The 18,278-nt window shown below is 38.8% G+C and overlaps 2 protein-coding genes across 2 annotated transcripts; both read right to left on the bottom strand.

Annotated features, from left to right (window-relative positions):
* Positions 1–72: 72 nt before the first annotated feature.
* On the bottom strand, positions 73–12,528 carry LOC103972541 (pre-mRNA-processing-splicing factor 8A). Its single transcript, XM_009386901.3, has 26 exons — positions 12,120–12,528; positions 11,117–11,240; positions 10,941–11,033; positions 10,295–10,685; positions 9,547–10,036; positions 8,649–9,439; positions 8,373–8,458; positions 8,112–8,294; positions 7,510–7,824; positions 7,121–7,425; positions 6,588–7,042; positions 6,320–6,446; positions 5,362–5,603; positions 5,149–5,272; positions 4,886–5,075; positions 4,683–4,790; positions 3,517–3,770; positions 2,782–3,398; positions 2,597–2,703; positions 2,261–2,515; positions 1,698–2,171; positions 1,448–1,609; positions 1,173–1,370; positions 808–1,086; positions 481–723; positions 73–395 (listed from the first exon to the last, which is right to left on the bottom strand). The coding sequence occupies exons 1-26, from the start codon at positions 12,401–12,403 to the stop codon at positions 204–206; spliced, it is 7,089 nt and encodes a 2,362-aa protein (XP_009385176.2). The 5' UTR covers positions 12,404–12,528; the 3' UTR covers positions 73–203.
* Positions 12,529–13,064: 536 nt separating this feature from the next.
* Positions 13,065–18,058, bottom strand: LOC103972530 (uncharacterized). The gene is made up of 5 exons (XM_009386891.3): positions 17,495–18,058; positions 16,330–16,486; positions 14,085–14,305; positions 13,580–13,753; positions 13,065–13,494 (listed from the first exon to the last, which is right to left on the bottom strand). The coding sequence occupies exons 1-5, from the start codon at positions 17,735–17,737 to the stop codon at positions 13,408–13,410; spliced, it is 882 nt and encodes a 293-aa protein (XP_009385166.2). The 5' UTR covers positions 17,738–18,058; the 3' UTR covers positions 13,065–13,407.
* Positions 18,059–18,278: the final 220 nt, after the last annotated feature.

The following is an 18,278-nucleotide window of genomic DNA, read 5'->3' as shown; positions in this document are numbered from 1 at the left end:
TACAATACACGAGAATAGAATAAGAACATCATACCAGGGATGTAACCTCCTTTTTACCTACGACGCCGAGTATAAAGCAAAAGCAAAGGATGCATCAAGAAATTACTGTCTATAATTTCCAGGACAACATGAAGAAAAGGTAGCATCATCATCTCAGTCTGATACATACATCTAACTCAGTACAAAGTCGTACAACAGTGTCACTATGTAAAGGTATCCTCCCTGTCTGCCTCTGCAGCATCCCCCTCTTCCAGATTACTAAACTCCAGGAAATGGGTTGGCCGGTGATCCTCGTGGTAGTAATCCCTAGGCGTTCCCAGCTTTACACCGTATCGCATGCTTGCGGTGTGCTTTACTCCCATGAAATTGTAGTTCCAAGGACCATTGTCAGGGACCTGAGATTGACATCGTTGTTTGGGTTTAAGACAAATGGGATATTATCATAAGTTAGAGAACAGACTGAATAGAAAGATGTATTACCATGTAGAATCCCAAGAAACGATCACTGAGAAGCATCTGCACTTTCTCATAGTGTGTTGGTAGATAACCATGGGGGTTGCTTCCAGTGTCCTTGTTGACTCGACCCCATTCGTAACCTGATGGGGTTAACTTGTATGCAGTCAAGGAACAGGATCCCGGAGTGAAGCTGCAGGTCAAAATAATGCACTTCTCTCCATCCCACTGCTTATTGTTCTCCAGTACCCGAGAATGGGCTGTCAGATCCTGCAGGGGAACAAATGCAGAAACATGAACAAGATTCTTAGAATCACATTGCAAAATAGAAGAAACAAAAGTAGGAATATTAACCTGTGGAGATAGTTGAGGAAGCTCATTAGGTTGTGTGTGCATCCATCCCAGAGGCTCCAAGTCATTCAAGAAGTCGTGCTCAGGTAGCGCTGATGGTAGATGGACCTGCTGATGTGTCCCCCATTGGGGTGGCATGACAATGCAACGGATCTCCTTCACTTGTGGGTTATCTTGGGGGCTCAACCCGTACAGGTAACCAGAAATCTGAGTTCTCAGATCCGCTATGCAGATAAACTTCTTCAATATGTTCTTGGGCATGATGTAAGTGTATCCAGTCTCCTGTTGATTGAAAAACCAGTTTATTGCAATAAACATTTGGAATTGTAGGTTTAAGATGATAAATATTATAAGTTCAGCTTTAGTACCTTGATGTCATCTGAGTTCACATAAATGTGATTAACACGAAGATAAAGATTTGTAGCTGAAATAGCCCTCACACGCCAGTCGGTCTTGGAACCAAATGCTTGCTGCTCGTATGGGCTAGTAGTGGTGACTATAAGCTCATCACCATGCACATTTGTTGTCCTGGTTGTAACGGCCGTTAATTGACTAGCTTCTTTGGCCTACAGACAGAGAAAACCATTTTGAAGACAAAAGTAAGGAATAGAGTTCCAAGCAGCACATTCGAGCAAATACGAACCTGTTTCTCGATTTCAGCAATCTGTTGTCTCTGCTGTGAGGGTGGAGCAATCTCTGCACCAAGTATTATGTCACGGATTTCAGACTGCGTCAGTGCGGATGTGTTCACATTGTTCTTTTTTGCATAGTCAGAAAGTATGAGATCTCGAAGCGCAACCTCCACCTGAATCAGGTTTTTTCTTAGTAATCCATAAAATTAAGTGGTAAAGAAAAACAATAAAAGATGCTAGTAAACAACTTCCGAGTTTTACCTTCATCCACTGATCATCTGTCAGAGAAGGCCAGATATGATGTGGTTCAGTGATGATTGTCTTGTCAGGCTTCAATAACATCTTTGCTTTCTCATTGTTCACATGCAGTGCCCGCAATATCAATATAAGACGGGAGAAGGCAGTGTATGATGATATACTTTTCAACCAATCATCATAAATATTAAACAGAACCATCTGAGGTTCAGTAGCCTTCAAAATTAGATCACCAAACTTTTCAATCTTTAAGCAAGCCTGGAAGGGCAATTGTAGCTCACTACCCTTGATTACAATGTTGGGAAAATCGAGCAAGTGGACCTCTAGAGGATCCAACATTCCTTTGCGTGTGACAATAATTTGCTTTGGCTGCTCTTCGACAGGCAACGACCGCACAAGAGCAGCTACTTCTTCTGCAGTTTTCCACTTGGCCAGCTGCCCAAGACGCTTTTGCCCTGCCCATACACTTGTATGGATAACCTGTGAGAACATACCAGCAGTTAAATGTTTAACACATTACATCAAAGGGTTCCAAGCTAACTTAAACAAGTATTAAAAGAAATGACAACCTTCAGAAATAGCTGTCCTGTTCTTGGGTTGAATATAAAGATGGCACCATTTATGGGCTTAGTAGTGAGATTTCCCTCGAAAGTTTTATGTATTGTTACTCTATACACATTTGTGTCATCAACAAACCATATGATTTGGTTGCTGAAAATCTCCCCATAGTTCTGTGATGAGAGATATGGTTCAGTTGGCTCAGATGAATACAGCTGCAGACCTTTCCTTATGCGCTCTCTCAGAACATACAATGCTGGGTTTGACTACATTTAAACATCAAGAGTAAGCAAAACTGGTGGCAGCAGGCATAAATTCTAAAGAACTAAGATTTGATAAATTTATACCTTCATGATCTTGTTCATTGCTTGAGCCAATAAAGGCTTTGATCCAGGGAACCAATTGCCGAAGGCTGAATGCAGGTTATATGCCAAATCTAATCCAATCATGACACCTACAGAGAAATAGTTAGCAAGTTTCCAGATGATTACAGAATTCCTAGTGAATATCAAGTCAATTATGCAAGACATACCAGTGGGTGATGGATATATGGACATATTGTCTGTTGTATAATCCATAAACTTGGCCCTAGTATAACGTTCTATGTCATGGGAGTCGTAGTCACCCCAACGAAGTTGCACATCAATCCAGTATTTATTGCTTGCTTTTTGATCAAAAACATCCTTTGACTCAGCAACTAGGCTTGGTTTGGACATGGGCCATCTATGTGCAGCAAAGAGGAGAACATCAGCACAAGAACTATTCATCTTGTAGCTTTTCCTTGGATGTATAGTCTCTTTCTGCACAGTCTCTATTTCTAATGCATCCAGTTCTTGATCCAAAACTTGGCACAGGTCCATAACAACACTCTCATGAATCTTTTGCCAAAGATGAGCACGGAATATCTGAATCAAAGATATCTTCAGAGTAGGAATTTTTCCATGCATGAATATCCCTGTAAGATCAAGCTGAACCTGGAAGCCCACATACACATTTGCACGATTGATGGTGGGAGACCACCACAAAGTAAACCTGCGGTTTGGAATTTGATTTAGACCTGAACGCTGTGCATTCGTTAGTTTCTTATACTTCATAGACTCCTCAAATCCAGATGCCTTCTCCCAGAAGAGACCTTCCCAGGTTGGGAAACTGAAATGGATGACCACAATTAGTTGAATATATGGAATAAAGATACTGATAGGATGAAAGACCCTTAAGATTGTCAAACAAACACCATTATTAGTAAAGCATGTTAATTTCTACTTACTATGTCCCTTTAAACAAGGTGTGTTCCAGAATTCCTTCTACACCTCCAAGTGCTTGGATAACATCAGTCCGGTAATTATTCAAGTTCCAAAGCTTGCCATCATGCCGCTGGTGGGTCCACCAAAATGGATTCTGCTTCAAAACTTGATACTGTTTAAAATCAGTACGAACTCTCCATCCCTTGTCATATGCGAGAGTATGTCGGTCTTTCTGGAACAGGGTGTTAATTCGAGGTATGCCCCTATCCCAGGAATCCTAAAATTTAAAAAATAATTTATGTCAATTAGTAACACAGGAATAATATAGCTACAGTAGTTTATCCAGTTATTTTTCTTGAAGAAAATACTATCCATCAATTTGCATTTCTGAATAATTACTACTCTTTTACTCCTGCCCTTTAAAAAGCCACACAGACACGAAAAGTCAAGTACAACACAATACAAACCACAAGAAGAAAAAGAAGTGAAGAATAATAAGAATATGCTTAAAAGATATAAGCAAAGAGAGAGAAGAAAGAATGCTGTCAACATATCATGAGTGAAAAAAGGCCCCCAATATATACATATATACAGCACCCGATAACTATAAAAGATGTAAGAAAAACAAGAGCTGCCTTCTCATTCCAGGTGGTTATGGGCTCTGGTGAAAGAATCTAGTTGTGTTACTGAGCCATCTATCATGAAGGAAACTTCTAAAGAATATCATGATGACAGATTGTGACTTACGGCAAATTCTCAAATGCCTTGCCATACAGTCGGAGTCATACTGTTCCTACTTGTAAACTACACATTTATGTTAAAAATTATCCATAACATGGTCTTTTCCTGTGTGGAATCATCAGCCCATCAATTGCAATAAAAATGCAATTAATGAACTCACAGATTCTTTTAACACCTACAAATACGCAACCATTTACAACATGATGATACCTAAATTAATTTTATAGTGTATTTAAGTAACTCTACCATAGCAAAAACACAGTAGTTGTCCATTTGGAGCAATATAACTCACTCCTTCATAGACACAGCAATCAGGTGCTGCCACCTAAGCTAACAACAGTATGCTGGCTTTCACGGCGAGAGATCAGGAACAAACCCATTATTAAAAAAACAAGTAGCATATTCTAATTAGTATAATAAAGATAAACTCATTGATCAAAACAAATACCTCTAGATCCTCAAGAGTCAGTCGTCTATTTTGTGATTGTGCTTCCTGTCTCTTCAGTGCATATTCAGCCCATACACGCTGTGAATCAATAAACTCACTCTCCCAGGGCTGGAGAAATTGAAGATGTCACCAGCAAAATCAACAAATAGGAAGTACATGTACCAAAATAAAACATCAAGGCAATAAAAGGTTGGACAAGAAACCTGTATGTAGCGGTAAAGATTGGGAATGAGTTGATCTTCCTCATGACTCATACCACTTCTAAAATGTGTTACTCCGACATCTGTTTGCTGGCTATAGCGTAGATCACTCTGCGGGATCAATATGTGACCCATAGACAACATGCCAAGGCCTCCAATTTCCTTTGGTGTGTAAAAAATGACAGGAGGAAATCTGTCGAATAGAAGTGATTGGAAGTCAAACATGCAAGCATGACCATACTGCCATAGATTGTAACAATGCTTACCTGCTAGGCATCTTGGAATTTAATCCAATTTTGATACGAGTCTGTATCTTGTTTTCACACTTGACCAGCAAATCCAACAACTCTTGTGTATGCACAGTTGCTTCTCGGAAATATGTCATAAGACCTATGAAACAAGTAAATAGAAATATAAATAAGCTAAACAGTCTAATTGATGTCCAAAAGTGTCTAGTTCTAAAGTCAGTTCAGCAGTACCAATAAGAGCTGTATTCCATTTGTTAACAATCTTGGTAAAGGTAGTAGATCCTGACGACATAAGAATCTGTCTCACACGATTCTCAAACACCTTCATGTGCTCATCATCAACGCGTAAGAAAGCTATTGCTGTTCTCTCCTTGGTTTGCTCGTTTTGCAAGTTCCAAACTCCATCTTTAGTGTTACTAAAAGCCTCTTGAGTCATTCTTACTTTAGGCAATATCCGAACCTCGAATCCACACCTGGAATCCAATATAATTTACAAACAGTAAGGAGGACACATCACTAACTCTTTGGAACTTATCTCTTTCGAAAAGACAGACAGCTGGAAAAAAAAAAAGAAACTCCTTTACCTATAGCTTTAATAACTGAACAAACAGTTCACACAAGGAAGTTTGTAAAGGGTGGACAGAATTCCACAGAAGTGAACAACAATAAGAGGTAGAACTAGAAATACCATTGATATTTCAAACAAAGAAAAGCAATAGAAAACTTGAAAATTTGCTAACACCCAAAAAGTCATAGTAGACTGTGCTAATTTATACATACACATGGTACTATACATAAAGCAACAGTGATTTGGAAAATATAATAATTTAAAGCAAGAGAGACAACTTTTTCAAAAAAAAAAAAAAGTCCAACACAGGTTGCATATTGCCAGCAAGTTGGGTTTTCATGAATTCATAATTACCTAAATGTAAACTGCCAACAAAAAGCGAAAAATTCCAAGAAGATTATAGACAATTAGCACAATGATGTAGAGGTACAGAGGATATTTTACAAACAAGGTGCTATTGTTGTAGATAAAAACATACTAGGAAAACCAATTCAGGCCTGCAAAGACATATAGCAGTTTATAAAGTTGCTCATGTCAAAACATACACATTGGAAACAACCACTATAATCTGAACGGCCATAAACTATCTGAGAAGATAAGTAAAAAAATAAATATCCTTACATGCTGAAAAGAAGATTGGGGTTGTCCTTGCTATAAACAGAAACAAAGCTGTTTTCCCATTCCAATGTTGTGATACTTCGAGGAAGTCGATTCTTCATATCCCAAAAGACGCTTCGCCCAAGATTGACTGCAATATAAACAAGACGAAGAAGTCATTGAAGACATTCATGAACCAGCAGAACTACAAAAATACTATAAGCACCATTGCAAAAAGGACGAGAATAATAAAAGATAAGTAAAATAGGGTCAATGGGATGAAGTGACCTACCATCATGTTTCATCAGCCTCATTCTTGCATCTCTCGGCCAGCACTTCTTATTGTTATACCCAACCATGTTTTCATTGTTTGGATCTGGATGTTCTGTAAGATATCGTTGAATGAGATCTCGTGCTTCTTCATGAGTGAAACGGAATAATATGTGTACTTTATCAATATAACGGGAATATAATCGAATTGGATGCCTAGTCTCGACTCTGGTGTCTGCATATGTAATGAATTCATTCGGCATTTGAGGAGGACCAGCAATTTCGCTGCCTCTGGTTAAACCAAGAAGCAACAAGTCAAGCACAAGCCCATAATATTGTACAACAAAAGAAGCAAACTGCAGACCACGAATGAGACCATAAGAGTTTGTATGGCTCATGTCTTTGTATGACAATACAACATTGTTTTTAGCAGTTACATAATCAGCAATGTTGTGGTCCAGAACCAAACGTAAAAGCCTGCAAAGAGTAAACCAGATTAGACACATGCAATTAATAGTTTCAGAATAATCTGCAAGCAATTTTCTCAAAGATTACCTGTTAAGCATGGTCAAATCAATTTTCTCAAAGAACTTCTCAAACTTTGTTTGAAGCATCACAACACACTGGCCATCACTAGTATCCCATACGCCTTGTAAGTTATTTATACCTTGACACCATTTGTATACTAGAAGAGGTGGTGGTTCTGAATCTGCAGGCTTGACCCAATTAGGGAAGAGGTGTCTTTTGTCACCTTCATACCACAAATACTGATCAAGGTATGCATCCGTGATTTTCTCAAGAGGTTCAATTTCATAAACAGGAATCAGATAACTATACAAATCCATGAACTCAATGCCAACCTGTGAAGGATGAAAATATTAGCACCAAACATCAAATGACAAACTCTAAGGATGATCATGTGACATTATTGTCAATGGGTTTACCTCCTTGAATGCACGCTGTGTGAGCAAATGACGTTTTATCCTTGATAAAGCCTCATGAGGGTTGTCATAGGCTTGTTCAATAAGACCCAATTCTTCCCTCTGTGATTGGTTCAATCTTACTGCCACACTGTAAGACTCTTTCAGCCTCTCTAACGCCAGGATAAGAAGTTTAGTGTCGTGTTTGTATGACAATGGTGGAAATGGTATAGCTGAAAACTTCCTTGATTCCAACCAATGAACAGTAGTGGTATAGATAGCCACAGCTTCTTCTGGGGTGACATATGGACCATCTTTCAAGTAGTTGTGTTGTCTTTCCTGGATATGACAAGGATATGGTTTGTCAAACAGCTAAGATTAACATCATTCACTCATCACAAAAAAGAACCCAAAAAATAAAAAAACATTGAACTAGATATCAAAGATGAAAATGCAAGGAAGAAAACAGAACTTGGGCTTGTAAATGATGGAAGACAAAGAAGAACTTAAGAAAATTAATAGAAAAGCATGGGTAGAGAGACACTTGATGATGACAAATATTAATACTTGAAAGCATACACCATTAAGGCTGAAATCAAAACTGAAAGGAACTGAATTCCATTTACCTGCTCAGCCTTTAACCATAATCGAGTTAATCTTCCCAGATTTTTTCGACAAACCGTCTTATCGACAGTTGCACCTCTTCTAATACGTTCACGGTTGTAGTGAGCAACATTTGTCCACCAATCTGCTTTGGATTTCACATAACGGAGAATCATATTCTCAATCGGCACTGGAAGTCCGGGAACCTGAAATTGACTAGAAGAATGAGGCAAGCAAGAAAGAACAAGCATACATGCATGCTAAAGATAAAAAAGTTCTTTTACCTTCCATGGAATGTTGGCTTTCCAACAGCGCCACGCTTCACTGAGATGTTGTAAAATAGTCCTTGCCTTATTTTGCTTAATGCCCTCTGCATAATACATATTTACTAGTTTATTATCTCACAAAATATATTATGGGAACTATCCAAACAGAGAAAAAGAGGTCATAATTTTGTTAGAAAATAACATTTAGGAGCTGATACAAAATGTGCCAACCAACAAATGTGATGCATAGTACAATTGTGGTCAAAAGAATCAAGATGTAGTTCATGGACTTACCAGGCATTGCATCAAGAATATCATGCATCACGGCAGCCCGAAGCTCCAAATCGAAGTGGCTTTCAACTCGTTGCTTTGTAACAGTCTTTGCAACTCCTTTAGAATGACGACCTTCAAACTGGCGTGCAAGTAAATTACCCAACCATCTTTCTAACAATGGTACAATACCACGAAGGAAGAACAGCCACACCCTCCACATGGGAGCCCAAAACCCACAGCCAGGTCCCTTCCCAACGGGACCAGTATTAAAACGGTAATAAATCAAGTGCTTCAAGTCTTTACACATTCTGATCTGCCGCATCAGACGGTACTTATAACGGTACATACCAGTCAGCTGGCCAACATGAGAGAATATATACTGAAGACCATCAGCTAATTGAAAAGCATCAACATTTCCCAGGCGGAACTGAACATTAGCATCAACAACTAGCTTTGTCAAACGGAGAATCTCCCGACACAAATGAAAAGCATTTCCAAAGCGTGACTTTTTACGCTCCTTAGTGGTGAGCGTTTTCACAGGTTTCAAATTGAAGTTATAATCAAGGTGAAGATAATTAAGATTTTTACGATGAATCAACAGGTTCAGCATATTGTAACCTTGCTTACAAACTTGTAATCCTGCTTCAACCCAATCTAACTCTGTCGTTTGGAAGAATTTAGTTGCCTGCAAAGACCGGAACAAGTGCTTCTTCTTCTGAGCTTTGGGAGGTCGATGATGCAATTCATTCAATACATAGCATTTCAATAGCTTCTGATAACTGACACGAACTTTGACTGGGTATGATGGAGGACTGTGAACAATAGAAGCAGCATCATTAGACAAGAAGCAAATCAAGTTGAACAAAAAACAATCATAAAAGGGAACAAACACAGCAAATTCAGCAGAAGACCAACATACCAATGCTCCTTGTACCATTCTGACACAAGAGGTATATCTTCAGCTCGTCTCGTTCGACCAGACCTCGTATTAAATGGGCGTGGTGCAAACAACAATGAGACTCCAGCCGCTGTCGTATCAGTATACAACTGGGTCTCATGTAGAAGAGGTTCGACTCCATCTGGAAGGTAAAAGTCATCCTCATCATCTCCTTCATGTACTCTCCTCTCTCGACGGTCAACCTTGTTAATCGAAGAAATTGGGTTTATCAAGGGATCAAAATAAAATGCAGGCAAATCAGGATCCTCGGCTTTTATGTACATTATCATGGGAGTGTGGTACACACTAAGCTTCACTTTCCTTGGCCTATTGTTGTACAGATGAGGAAATGCTATCCTGTATTCTGTTCTTAATGGCTGACGAATGATAAGCTTATTGATGTCATTAAATTCATTCCAATCTTCGTCTCCTTTTTCCATGTCACGGTACAATGGCTCAAACTTGGGACCTCCTGCGATGACCGAACTGAGCTAAGATTTCAATTTATAGGAGAAAGAACAATGAAGAAATTACAGTTCAAGCATGCATCCATATGTAAAAGCTTTATACCTAAACAAGTGAATGCAGATAATTACATAATCATATGACAAATTTAAGTGATACAGCATAACAATCAAAGCGACTTCTCGACAAATAACAAATTGATATGTCAAGGCAGGCAATATCATCATCTATAAATGCAAATAAAATAATAGAAAGAAAAATATACCGGGTATGCACATGTTCAATGCTTTAGCAGTAAAGAATGACTCCATATCGAACAAGTAAAAATAATTGCGATCAATTAGATCAGAAAGTAGTTGTCCTGCAAGCCGATGAAGATTTGCCATAATCGGAAGTGAAAGGTGCCACCTTCTGTAACTAGGACCATTTATAAGCTTTGTTTTAACAAGAGGTTTATGATCATAGAACCATGTATATACAGCAGCATCTTCTTCCTCATCTAGTTCTAACTGAATAGCCTCCAAGGGTTCCACATCTAATAAATTGTCAGCATAGTCTAGTGGAGGCTCTTCATCATCAAAAGGTGGAAACCGCATTCTTTTGAAATGCCTTCGGTCTCTTTTTTCCCTTCGCATCATGATCCACATTGTACCCCACTACAAAGGCACATGAAATAAGATAATTTAGAGGAGTGGACTTTACCAATGAATGAATCATGATATGATACCAAAACAACTTTTTGTAACATCAAAAACATCTTTATCTTATTTGTCTACTTAGATTAACTGAATGGGGCCACACACACACACACACACACATATAGTAAGCTCCAAAGCTAGCCTAGAAATTTTTAGCTCTCTATAACAGAAGCTATTCTGCAGAAACATATCTTGCAGATCGATGCTACATACCTGTGCTAAGTATATAGGTTCAGCCACCCATGGGATCTCATTCACAAACGTGATTGCACCAGTTATATGATACAAGATCCTCACATTACGAACCTAGATCCAAAAAAGATTCTGTTAGAAGATCAAGGAGAAATAATTACCTAAATTTAAAAAGATAAGACAAGATGTACAAGTACCTGCTCCCATGGCATGGGCATGTTCTCAAGCAACTTGTAAACTGCATGAGGAACAAACTTCAAAGCTCCAAGGTACACACGTTTGTCATGGCGATATTTCTTTGAGGACATGTCTCCATGGTCTCTGTAACGAGTGGGAGAGGGGCAAAACGTTCATTGAATTGATACTAGCTCTCATCCATTGACCGAAAACCAGTTTTCTTATGAAGGCTAACTTATGATGCAAATAATAATTAAAACTAGTTCAAGTCTCCAGGAGAACAGCACAAATTAAACCCAAACGTCAACTTCATGTCTATGTTTACCAGACAACTATAAAGGCAAGAATATAGTGCAAATGAAATTTTAAATGTTAAAATGTCATCCACGATAAATTTTATAATATAGAAATGAAGGTTTGGAAACTTCCCTAGCAACGAATCCAACATATGCAATAAATCAAAGTAGATTTTATCCAAGACTTCTTATTTTAACAGTTCATGATCAATATAAACATCCATAAATAAGACACATATGTGCTCAAAAGGTGTGAAGTATATGTATTTATAATCGAAGAAAACTTATTCTTTAAACTCGCATGCATATATCTTGTGTCGCAACATAACTTATCCATTGAATAAAAAATTTAGCGTACCAAACGAATATAACCTACTGTACACTTCTATAGCTATTAACAATCAAGTAGATGAAATTGGATACTATATGTATCCAAAAATTTCTTAAAATAGAAAATTACATGTAAAGGTCGGTGAGGAAAAGGAACCTAACTACAATTTCTGGTACGATTGCAGAAATATCGCCTAGATTTCACTACTTTAAATCAGCAAATGACTATCGTGCTACAAATTGGTACCAATTTCTATAGATCAAAAAGCATTCTAAGCTTTTTTCACTACAGTCTAGTGAACAAAATCCCCAAATTTTCACATGTTCGGTGAAACCCTAAACCTTCCCAACGGAATCAGAAGCAATAGCACTAGAGATAAAGAAAAGAAGGGAGCACCTGATAATCTTTCTGACGTGTTCCGGAGGCATATCCTCCTTCTGGGTCTCGACAAACCCGAACTTCCTCTTGTCCCCATATCTCTTGGAGTTAAGCTGGTGCCACTTCCTGGCCTTCTCCACCAGCTGCGCCTCTAACTCCGCGGGAGAAGGCGGGATGCTGTACGACGGCTGCACCGCCGGCGGCGGGGGCGGGGGCATCCCGGCCCCTGGCACCGTTCCTGGCGGCGCCATCGGGACTGCAGACGAGGACGACGACGACGACGAAGCGCCACCGTTCCACATCTCTAACTCTACCACTGAGTCAAAATCGCCGGACGAAGGGGTACAAGACCGCTGCTTCCTCGTCCTAGGGTTTGGGTCGCGGAGTGAGTGAGGGGAGGAGGATTTGATGACGGACGGTAAAAGGCGAACGAGTTGCGGGATTTTTATAAGAGTTCGGATCGGGTATGGTGTCCAAATGGCGGTGGCGGTTCGACACCGACTCGGGCGAGTCGAGGACGATTTCTTCTTGGTTTCCTGACTCGGCTATGTGTGAATAAACCACTGAAGTACCTGAAATGGGGCCCGCCTTACGCTTCTCGTATTCCTTGGAAACAACACGGCCCTGAAGCGCTAAGGGGTGATTCAGTCAAACCAAGACCGTTGCGTGGTTCTTGCAGTGCGTTACGTGGAGGAGTGACGGGGTGATCTTTGAGATCCGTGTTCCCCTGTGATCGTAGAATCTTATGCTCCATCAACCGCTCGTCTTGTTGCCCATGAAGTTTTGAACACGAATGTTGATAGGGAGTTTGATTGGATCATACGGCTTTAAATGTTCAAACCCGAAACAGTAGTCCCCGTAAAAAAGGAAAAAAAATTAAAATAATGACTCATATATAAACTATTTAACAATGATCTAAAGATTAGAGCGTAAGTTTTGATACAAACGATAAACTTTGACGACTTTGAAAAACCAAATTAGATTCAAAGGCCACATTAACAGCCTCTCCAAATAAAGATTGTTTACATTCATCCTCCCCGATCCCGCTAATGAGGGACACCATAATGTAATGTCCTCTCCCTTGAGATCGTTTTGGGATTCCACACATCATGCATTTGGCTGTATCACATTTGACTGTCTAAGCTGATGCCTCACAAAGTCAATGCTTCTTTTAGGTACAGTAAAAATGATTATGACAAGTCCACCTATCACTGGAAATTCTCATCAAGACATAATCTGAAAAGGATTAATGTATGTAACTACAAACGTGTACAACTGATGACAGTACATCGATCTTTTCTTTCTATCAGAATACATCTGGATTGCAGCGTCCCGTAATGGAGTTACATTGCTGAGCCTCTTTCAGATGAACCGAGAGAGCATAGTTATTGAACTGCCAATGAACACATCATTCAGGGAATTCATTAGAGTATTGTAAAAGGCATGATAAAATGAAGGTAAACAAAAGATCTGAATACCTCAAGAGTCTTTAACTGCTCTTGATACTGCGATACAAGATGCCTCAGATGCTGCAGCTCCTGGCTTTTCTCATTGTAATCTTTCTGGCGACCATGCTGGATTGCCACTGCATGCTTCAGAATAGTATTCTCTTTAAGCAGCACCTCCAACTGATTTTTCAGGTTAGTGTTTTCCTGTTCCATGTCCAGATGGTATCCAAAAAAGAAACAAATCAATCTTACAACTGGCACTTACTATTACGACATACATGCGGAGAAAGACATTACTGGAAACTTCTAACATGAATGTTCTGCAATAGTTCCACCACGACATGGCATTTACCAAAACCACACAAAAATAAGAAACAAAAGACCAACATTACTAGAGACATAAATGTGAATGTGCCAAAAAAAATTTACCGCTAAATTGCTGGCACAAGTCCTTTACCAGCAGACGCAAAAATAATTTACTACTACCGCCTAACATCCCTCATTATATGGTCATAATTTCTAAACCCATAAATACCTTGTGGAAGCTTTGCAGCGCTTCAGTTGTAGCATGAGCCATTATCCACTTCTCCACACTCTCCAGTACTCTGGACGCACGAGACCTTGCATCATCCATATCAGTTGCACTCATCATCTCTCTCACAAACAGGTCAACCCATTCAGATCCATCTTTTGGGAGAACATCTGCCGCAGATAGACCTGAAGCAACTTGATCCACACCATTTGTGTTGATCACACCTGTCAAATATCCAAATACGTCAGGTGAAAAGAATAAACCTTCCATGTCTCAGAGGTGCACATTTCGGTGAACATGAAGTGCTAATCATAAATTTAGTCCACCTAGACAATTCCAGAAAGTTAAAAAAAGACCGAAGGAAATTCCAGAAAATTTAAACCCTTAATAACAGGTTACTGGCTAGGAGACTAAAAGAATCTGCTTATTTCATGTAGCCTTCAGATAAATCAGTGTGTAATATACAGAGATAACTTGAAAACTACCAAAGATATTAAGCAAAGAGATACATGGTTTATATAGAGCTTATTACTTCCCAGGTAAAGTCAAGATTAGCTGATTACAAAGATAAAAAGACACGACATATATTGCCTAGGAATACTACCTGTAGCGAAGAATTACAATCAAATATGTTACTTAATTAATCATGAATTATGTGAACTTGATGTCATACTTGTAAACGAAAAGACAAACACAGAACCTCTTCAACTAATTTTATAAGTCAAATAATCACATCTGCTAACTTAGAACACCCTCATTTATCCATGAACAAGACACAGAAAAAATGACATTTAGTTACAAATGGTTTCCACATGAAAGCATCACATACGGATGTTCATCCTTAAAATCAAATTTCTGATGAAACTAGTTGCTGGACTAACTACTTAGAGGTTCAAAGGTAGAAAGCATCATGAAGCATACCATCTTGATGACTACAAACATTGTGTTGAAAAGAACATCAAATATATACAAAGCAGTAAGCATATTAAGGACTGAGTATCTCCTTACAACATTATAACACATTCACAAGCTTAGTTCCTTCATGGAATCAGGAAAACAAATAGAATTTTGCTTTCCCAAAATAAAATAAAAGAATTTGACTCAAATTACACAAATTTTTCTAAGCATCAAATATCATGGATGGTAACCTGAAAAAAATTAGAAATTTGCTTTCCCAACAAAAAGAAAATAATTTGCCTAAAATTACACAAATTTATTCTCAGCATAAAATATCATGGATGGTAACCTGAGCCTGCTTATCCTGATCGAGGTTCCAATAAATATCATCAAATTTATTCTAAGTATCAATTATCATGGATGATAGCCTGAATGAACCCTGTTTAACCTGATCAAGGTTCCAACAGACACAATCATGGCTATGAAAAAAATAAAAACAGATTCTAAGTTTGCCATTTGCCGCATAAAACTGCAGTTAAAATCATACAAATCACAATCACATATCCAAAACATAGCCAAAGGTTTTATTGAAATAAATTTCAAAAGGTTCGACATGTAGAAGAGATAGTTAAACAGTATATGATCTCTACGAATAAAAATGGCAAAACAATTGCAAATTTGACTTTATGACTAACAAAGTTTCTTAGTATGTGTATATAATGTGACACCAAAGCAAAGAGTACATTTAGGGAAAAGATGAAAAAAAATAATCTAATATTATAACCCCAGCAACAGTTTCTGGTAAAAAGATATTAATAATTAAAAAACAAGTAAAACTCATAATTAGAGTTTTGCATGGTAAGATTAACACTATTAACACAAATTCTCATAAAAGGCTAATTGCAAATATCTTTGTGGTATTGTGTGCACAGAGTAATACATACACAAACTATTGCCTTGTGCCGACCACCAAACAAAACACAGCCATAAGTACCAGCTTGTGAGTGACTATCACCAATTTAAGCAATAAACAGACATAAATAAAGAAAAGAAAAATAAACAGACGATAAACATCACAAATTTAAGAGAACCCATACTGCTATAACTTGATCAAATAAAGACAATAAAAGAAAAGAATCAATATGTTTCTTAAGTACTTGTCATTTGTAAACATTGAGAGCTATAGTAACGTGAACTTAAAAGAATGCAAATCTTCTATTAACATGCTAGAGTCCACTTAGAGAAAGAAAAACCTGTGTTAACATATAAAAAAATAAACAAATGAAATGCACTAAAGATACTAAATAGAGAATAGAAGCTTAAAAGCATTGATATTGCGATGCATGTACACCTTCAGTTGAAGGCTGAACATTTGTCTCAACCCCAATTTCAGATTTGCTAACAGAAGAATCCAAGTTAAATTTTGTTGTTTCTAAATGGAGATCATTCAAGCTGTGTAAGGCAGAATCCAAGTCATTTCCTGATTCTTCAAGTGCCCGTTCAAGAAGCTGCAGAAAGTCATAACCATTTATCAGCTAACATATGCAACAATATGCCCCAGCTTACACAGTTTCATGACTTGCTCAAATAATCCTGAAGTTAGTACAGTTAAAATCAATAGGAAATTATTGAAATATGCAAACATGCAACAGATTGAGACAACCACAAACTGATTTCTGAATATCACATAGGATAGGTTCTTAACCAAGAATATAGTATGGGTCGATAGACAGGGCTGTCACTCATATACCAATGTTCAATGATCATTTTCTGTAATAGAAATAGGGAACACAGAATTATAGGAAAGACAAAGCCTAACAGCATCCGAGTATACTTCAAATTGGCCTTTTGAGGCTCCTTAGGTCAGCAACTAAATTCTAAAACCAAAACCAGCAGTTAAAAACCAAATCCACCGGCCGTCTGAAGAAACTTGAATCTCCAATTTCTCCAGAATCACTCAGACAAGTGCCAGCTAAGAACAGTGATTCAGAGGTTGTCATCCTCACAGATGCCACTGGCATAGGAATCTGGCACCCCGAAGCAAATGTGCACACACCTAATCACTGATCCGTTGACTGCTGATTATGTTCTAATTTAACGAAAAAAATAAAGAATAAAAAACAAAAGAAAAACACAACCCAGGTCCAAAATCGAAGTCAACCTACTTTTCAGTTCTATAATTGGGTAAATTATTATCAATTAACTGTATACACTTTGCTGGACCTTGATGCCTTCAGAAGGTTCACGAATTCAGGACAGAAAACTATGCCAAAACCAGTACAGTTTTTCTAATAATGTATTAGCTGAGATAAATGAAATTCTACCGAATCAAACAGACTATCCTGAGTTGGAGTGCTGAAAAGTTGACGACACGCTGAATAAATCCAAGGTTGAGTATAACATGATTAAAAGCCCATCTTTCTACATGAATTCATAAAACCAATCCATCCTACACCAAGAACAGCAATATTTAGAGCGGGACAATAAAGAAGAAAGAGAATGGAGTGGCTTCGAACCTGATGGTCCATTTCCGGAAACAGAGACCGCAGATGAGCAAGATTAGCCGCAAACAGATTAGTACCCTCGCCGCTGTTTTCACCGTTGTCCCGGTCGGCAAGGGGGGAGAGCCGTAGCGCGGGGGTAGGGAGGAAGGCACCGGAGGCACAGCGGGCCCTCTTGGATGCCGGGGGAGGGGTGTGGAGGTGGAGATCCTCGAAGATGGAAGAAGACCTCTTCCCACAGACCACTGCGGCAGGCATGGTGGCGTCTGAACCGTCTCGTAGTTGCAGTCCTCGGGGCTGAATCCTTCGCTGGTCGATACCTCTTCCAACCCTTCTCGGCCTCTAAGGATCGATCCTCGGCGAGAGAGACCAAGACCAAAGAGAGTGGGGTTTGGGGTTTTATAGGGGTCCTCGTCTCGATTTCGGAGGTGGGTTCCGAGTTGGGGACGCAAGCAAACATATGAGGCGACAAAATTAATGTTCCTTCCGTGGCAAGAATAAAAAGAACTTTCCCGGGTCGTTTATGGCCCCACATGAGGGGGACCCACACAACGTCTCTGTTGCTTCCTTATATATTGAGGCAGGTACCTAAGTTGGTAATGTCACTTGGATGCCTGTTGCTTGATAGGCAGGGGTAGTTTTGGAAGCGTACTGCGGGTGGGAAACCACATCCCGTAATCGCTTTGAAGACGGGCGGGATGTCAAAGATAAATATAGTACAACTTAACTAGAGAAAACATTACTAATTAGTTTTTATCGGGTGATCCTTTATTGAGAAATTATGAAGAGGATTTTTTTT

The sequence above is a fragment of the Musa acuminata genome, chromosome BXJ3-2, assembly GCF_036884655.1.
Source record: "Musa acuminata AAA Group cultivar baxijiao chromosome BXJ3-2, Cavendish_Baxijiao_AAA, whole genome shotgun sequence".
Classification (NCBI taxonomy): Eukaryota; Viridiplantae; Streptophyta; class Magnoliopsida; order Zingiberales; family Musaceae; genus Musa; species Musa acuminata.
The sequence above is the reverse complement of the archived record's forward strand: the minus strand, read 5'-3'. Positions and strand labels throughout refer to the sequence as shown.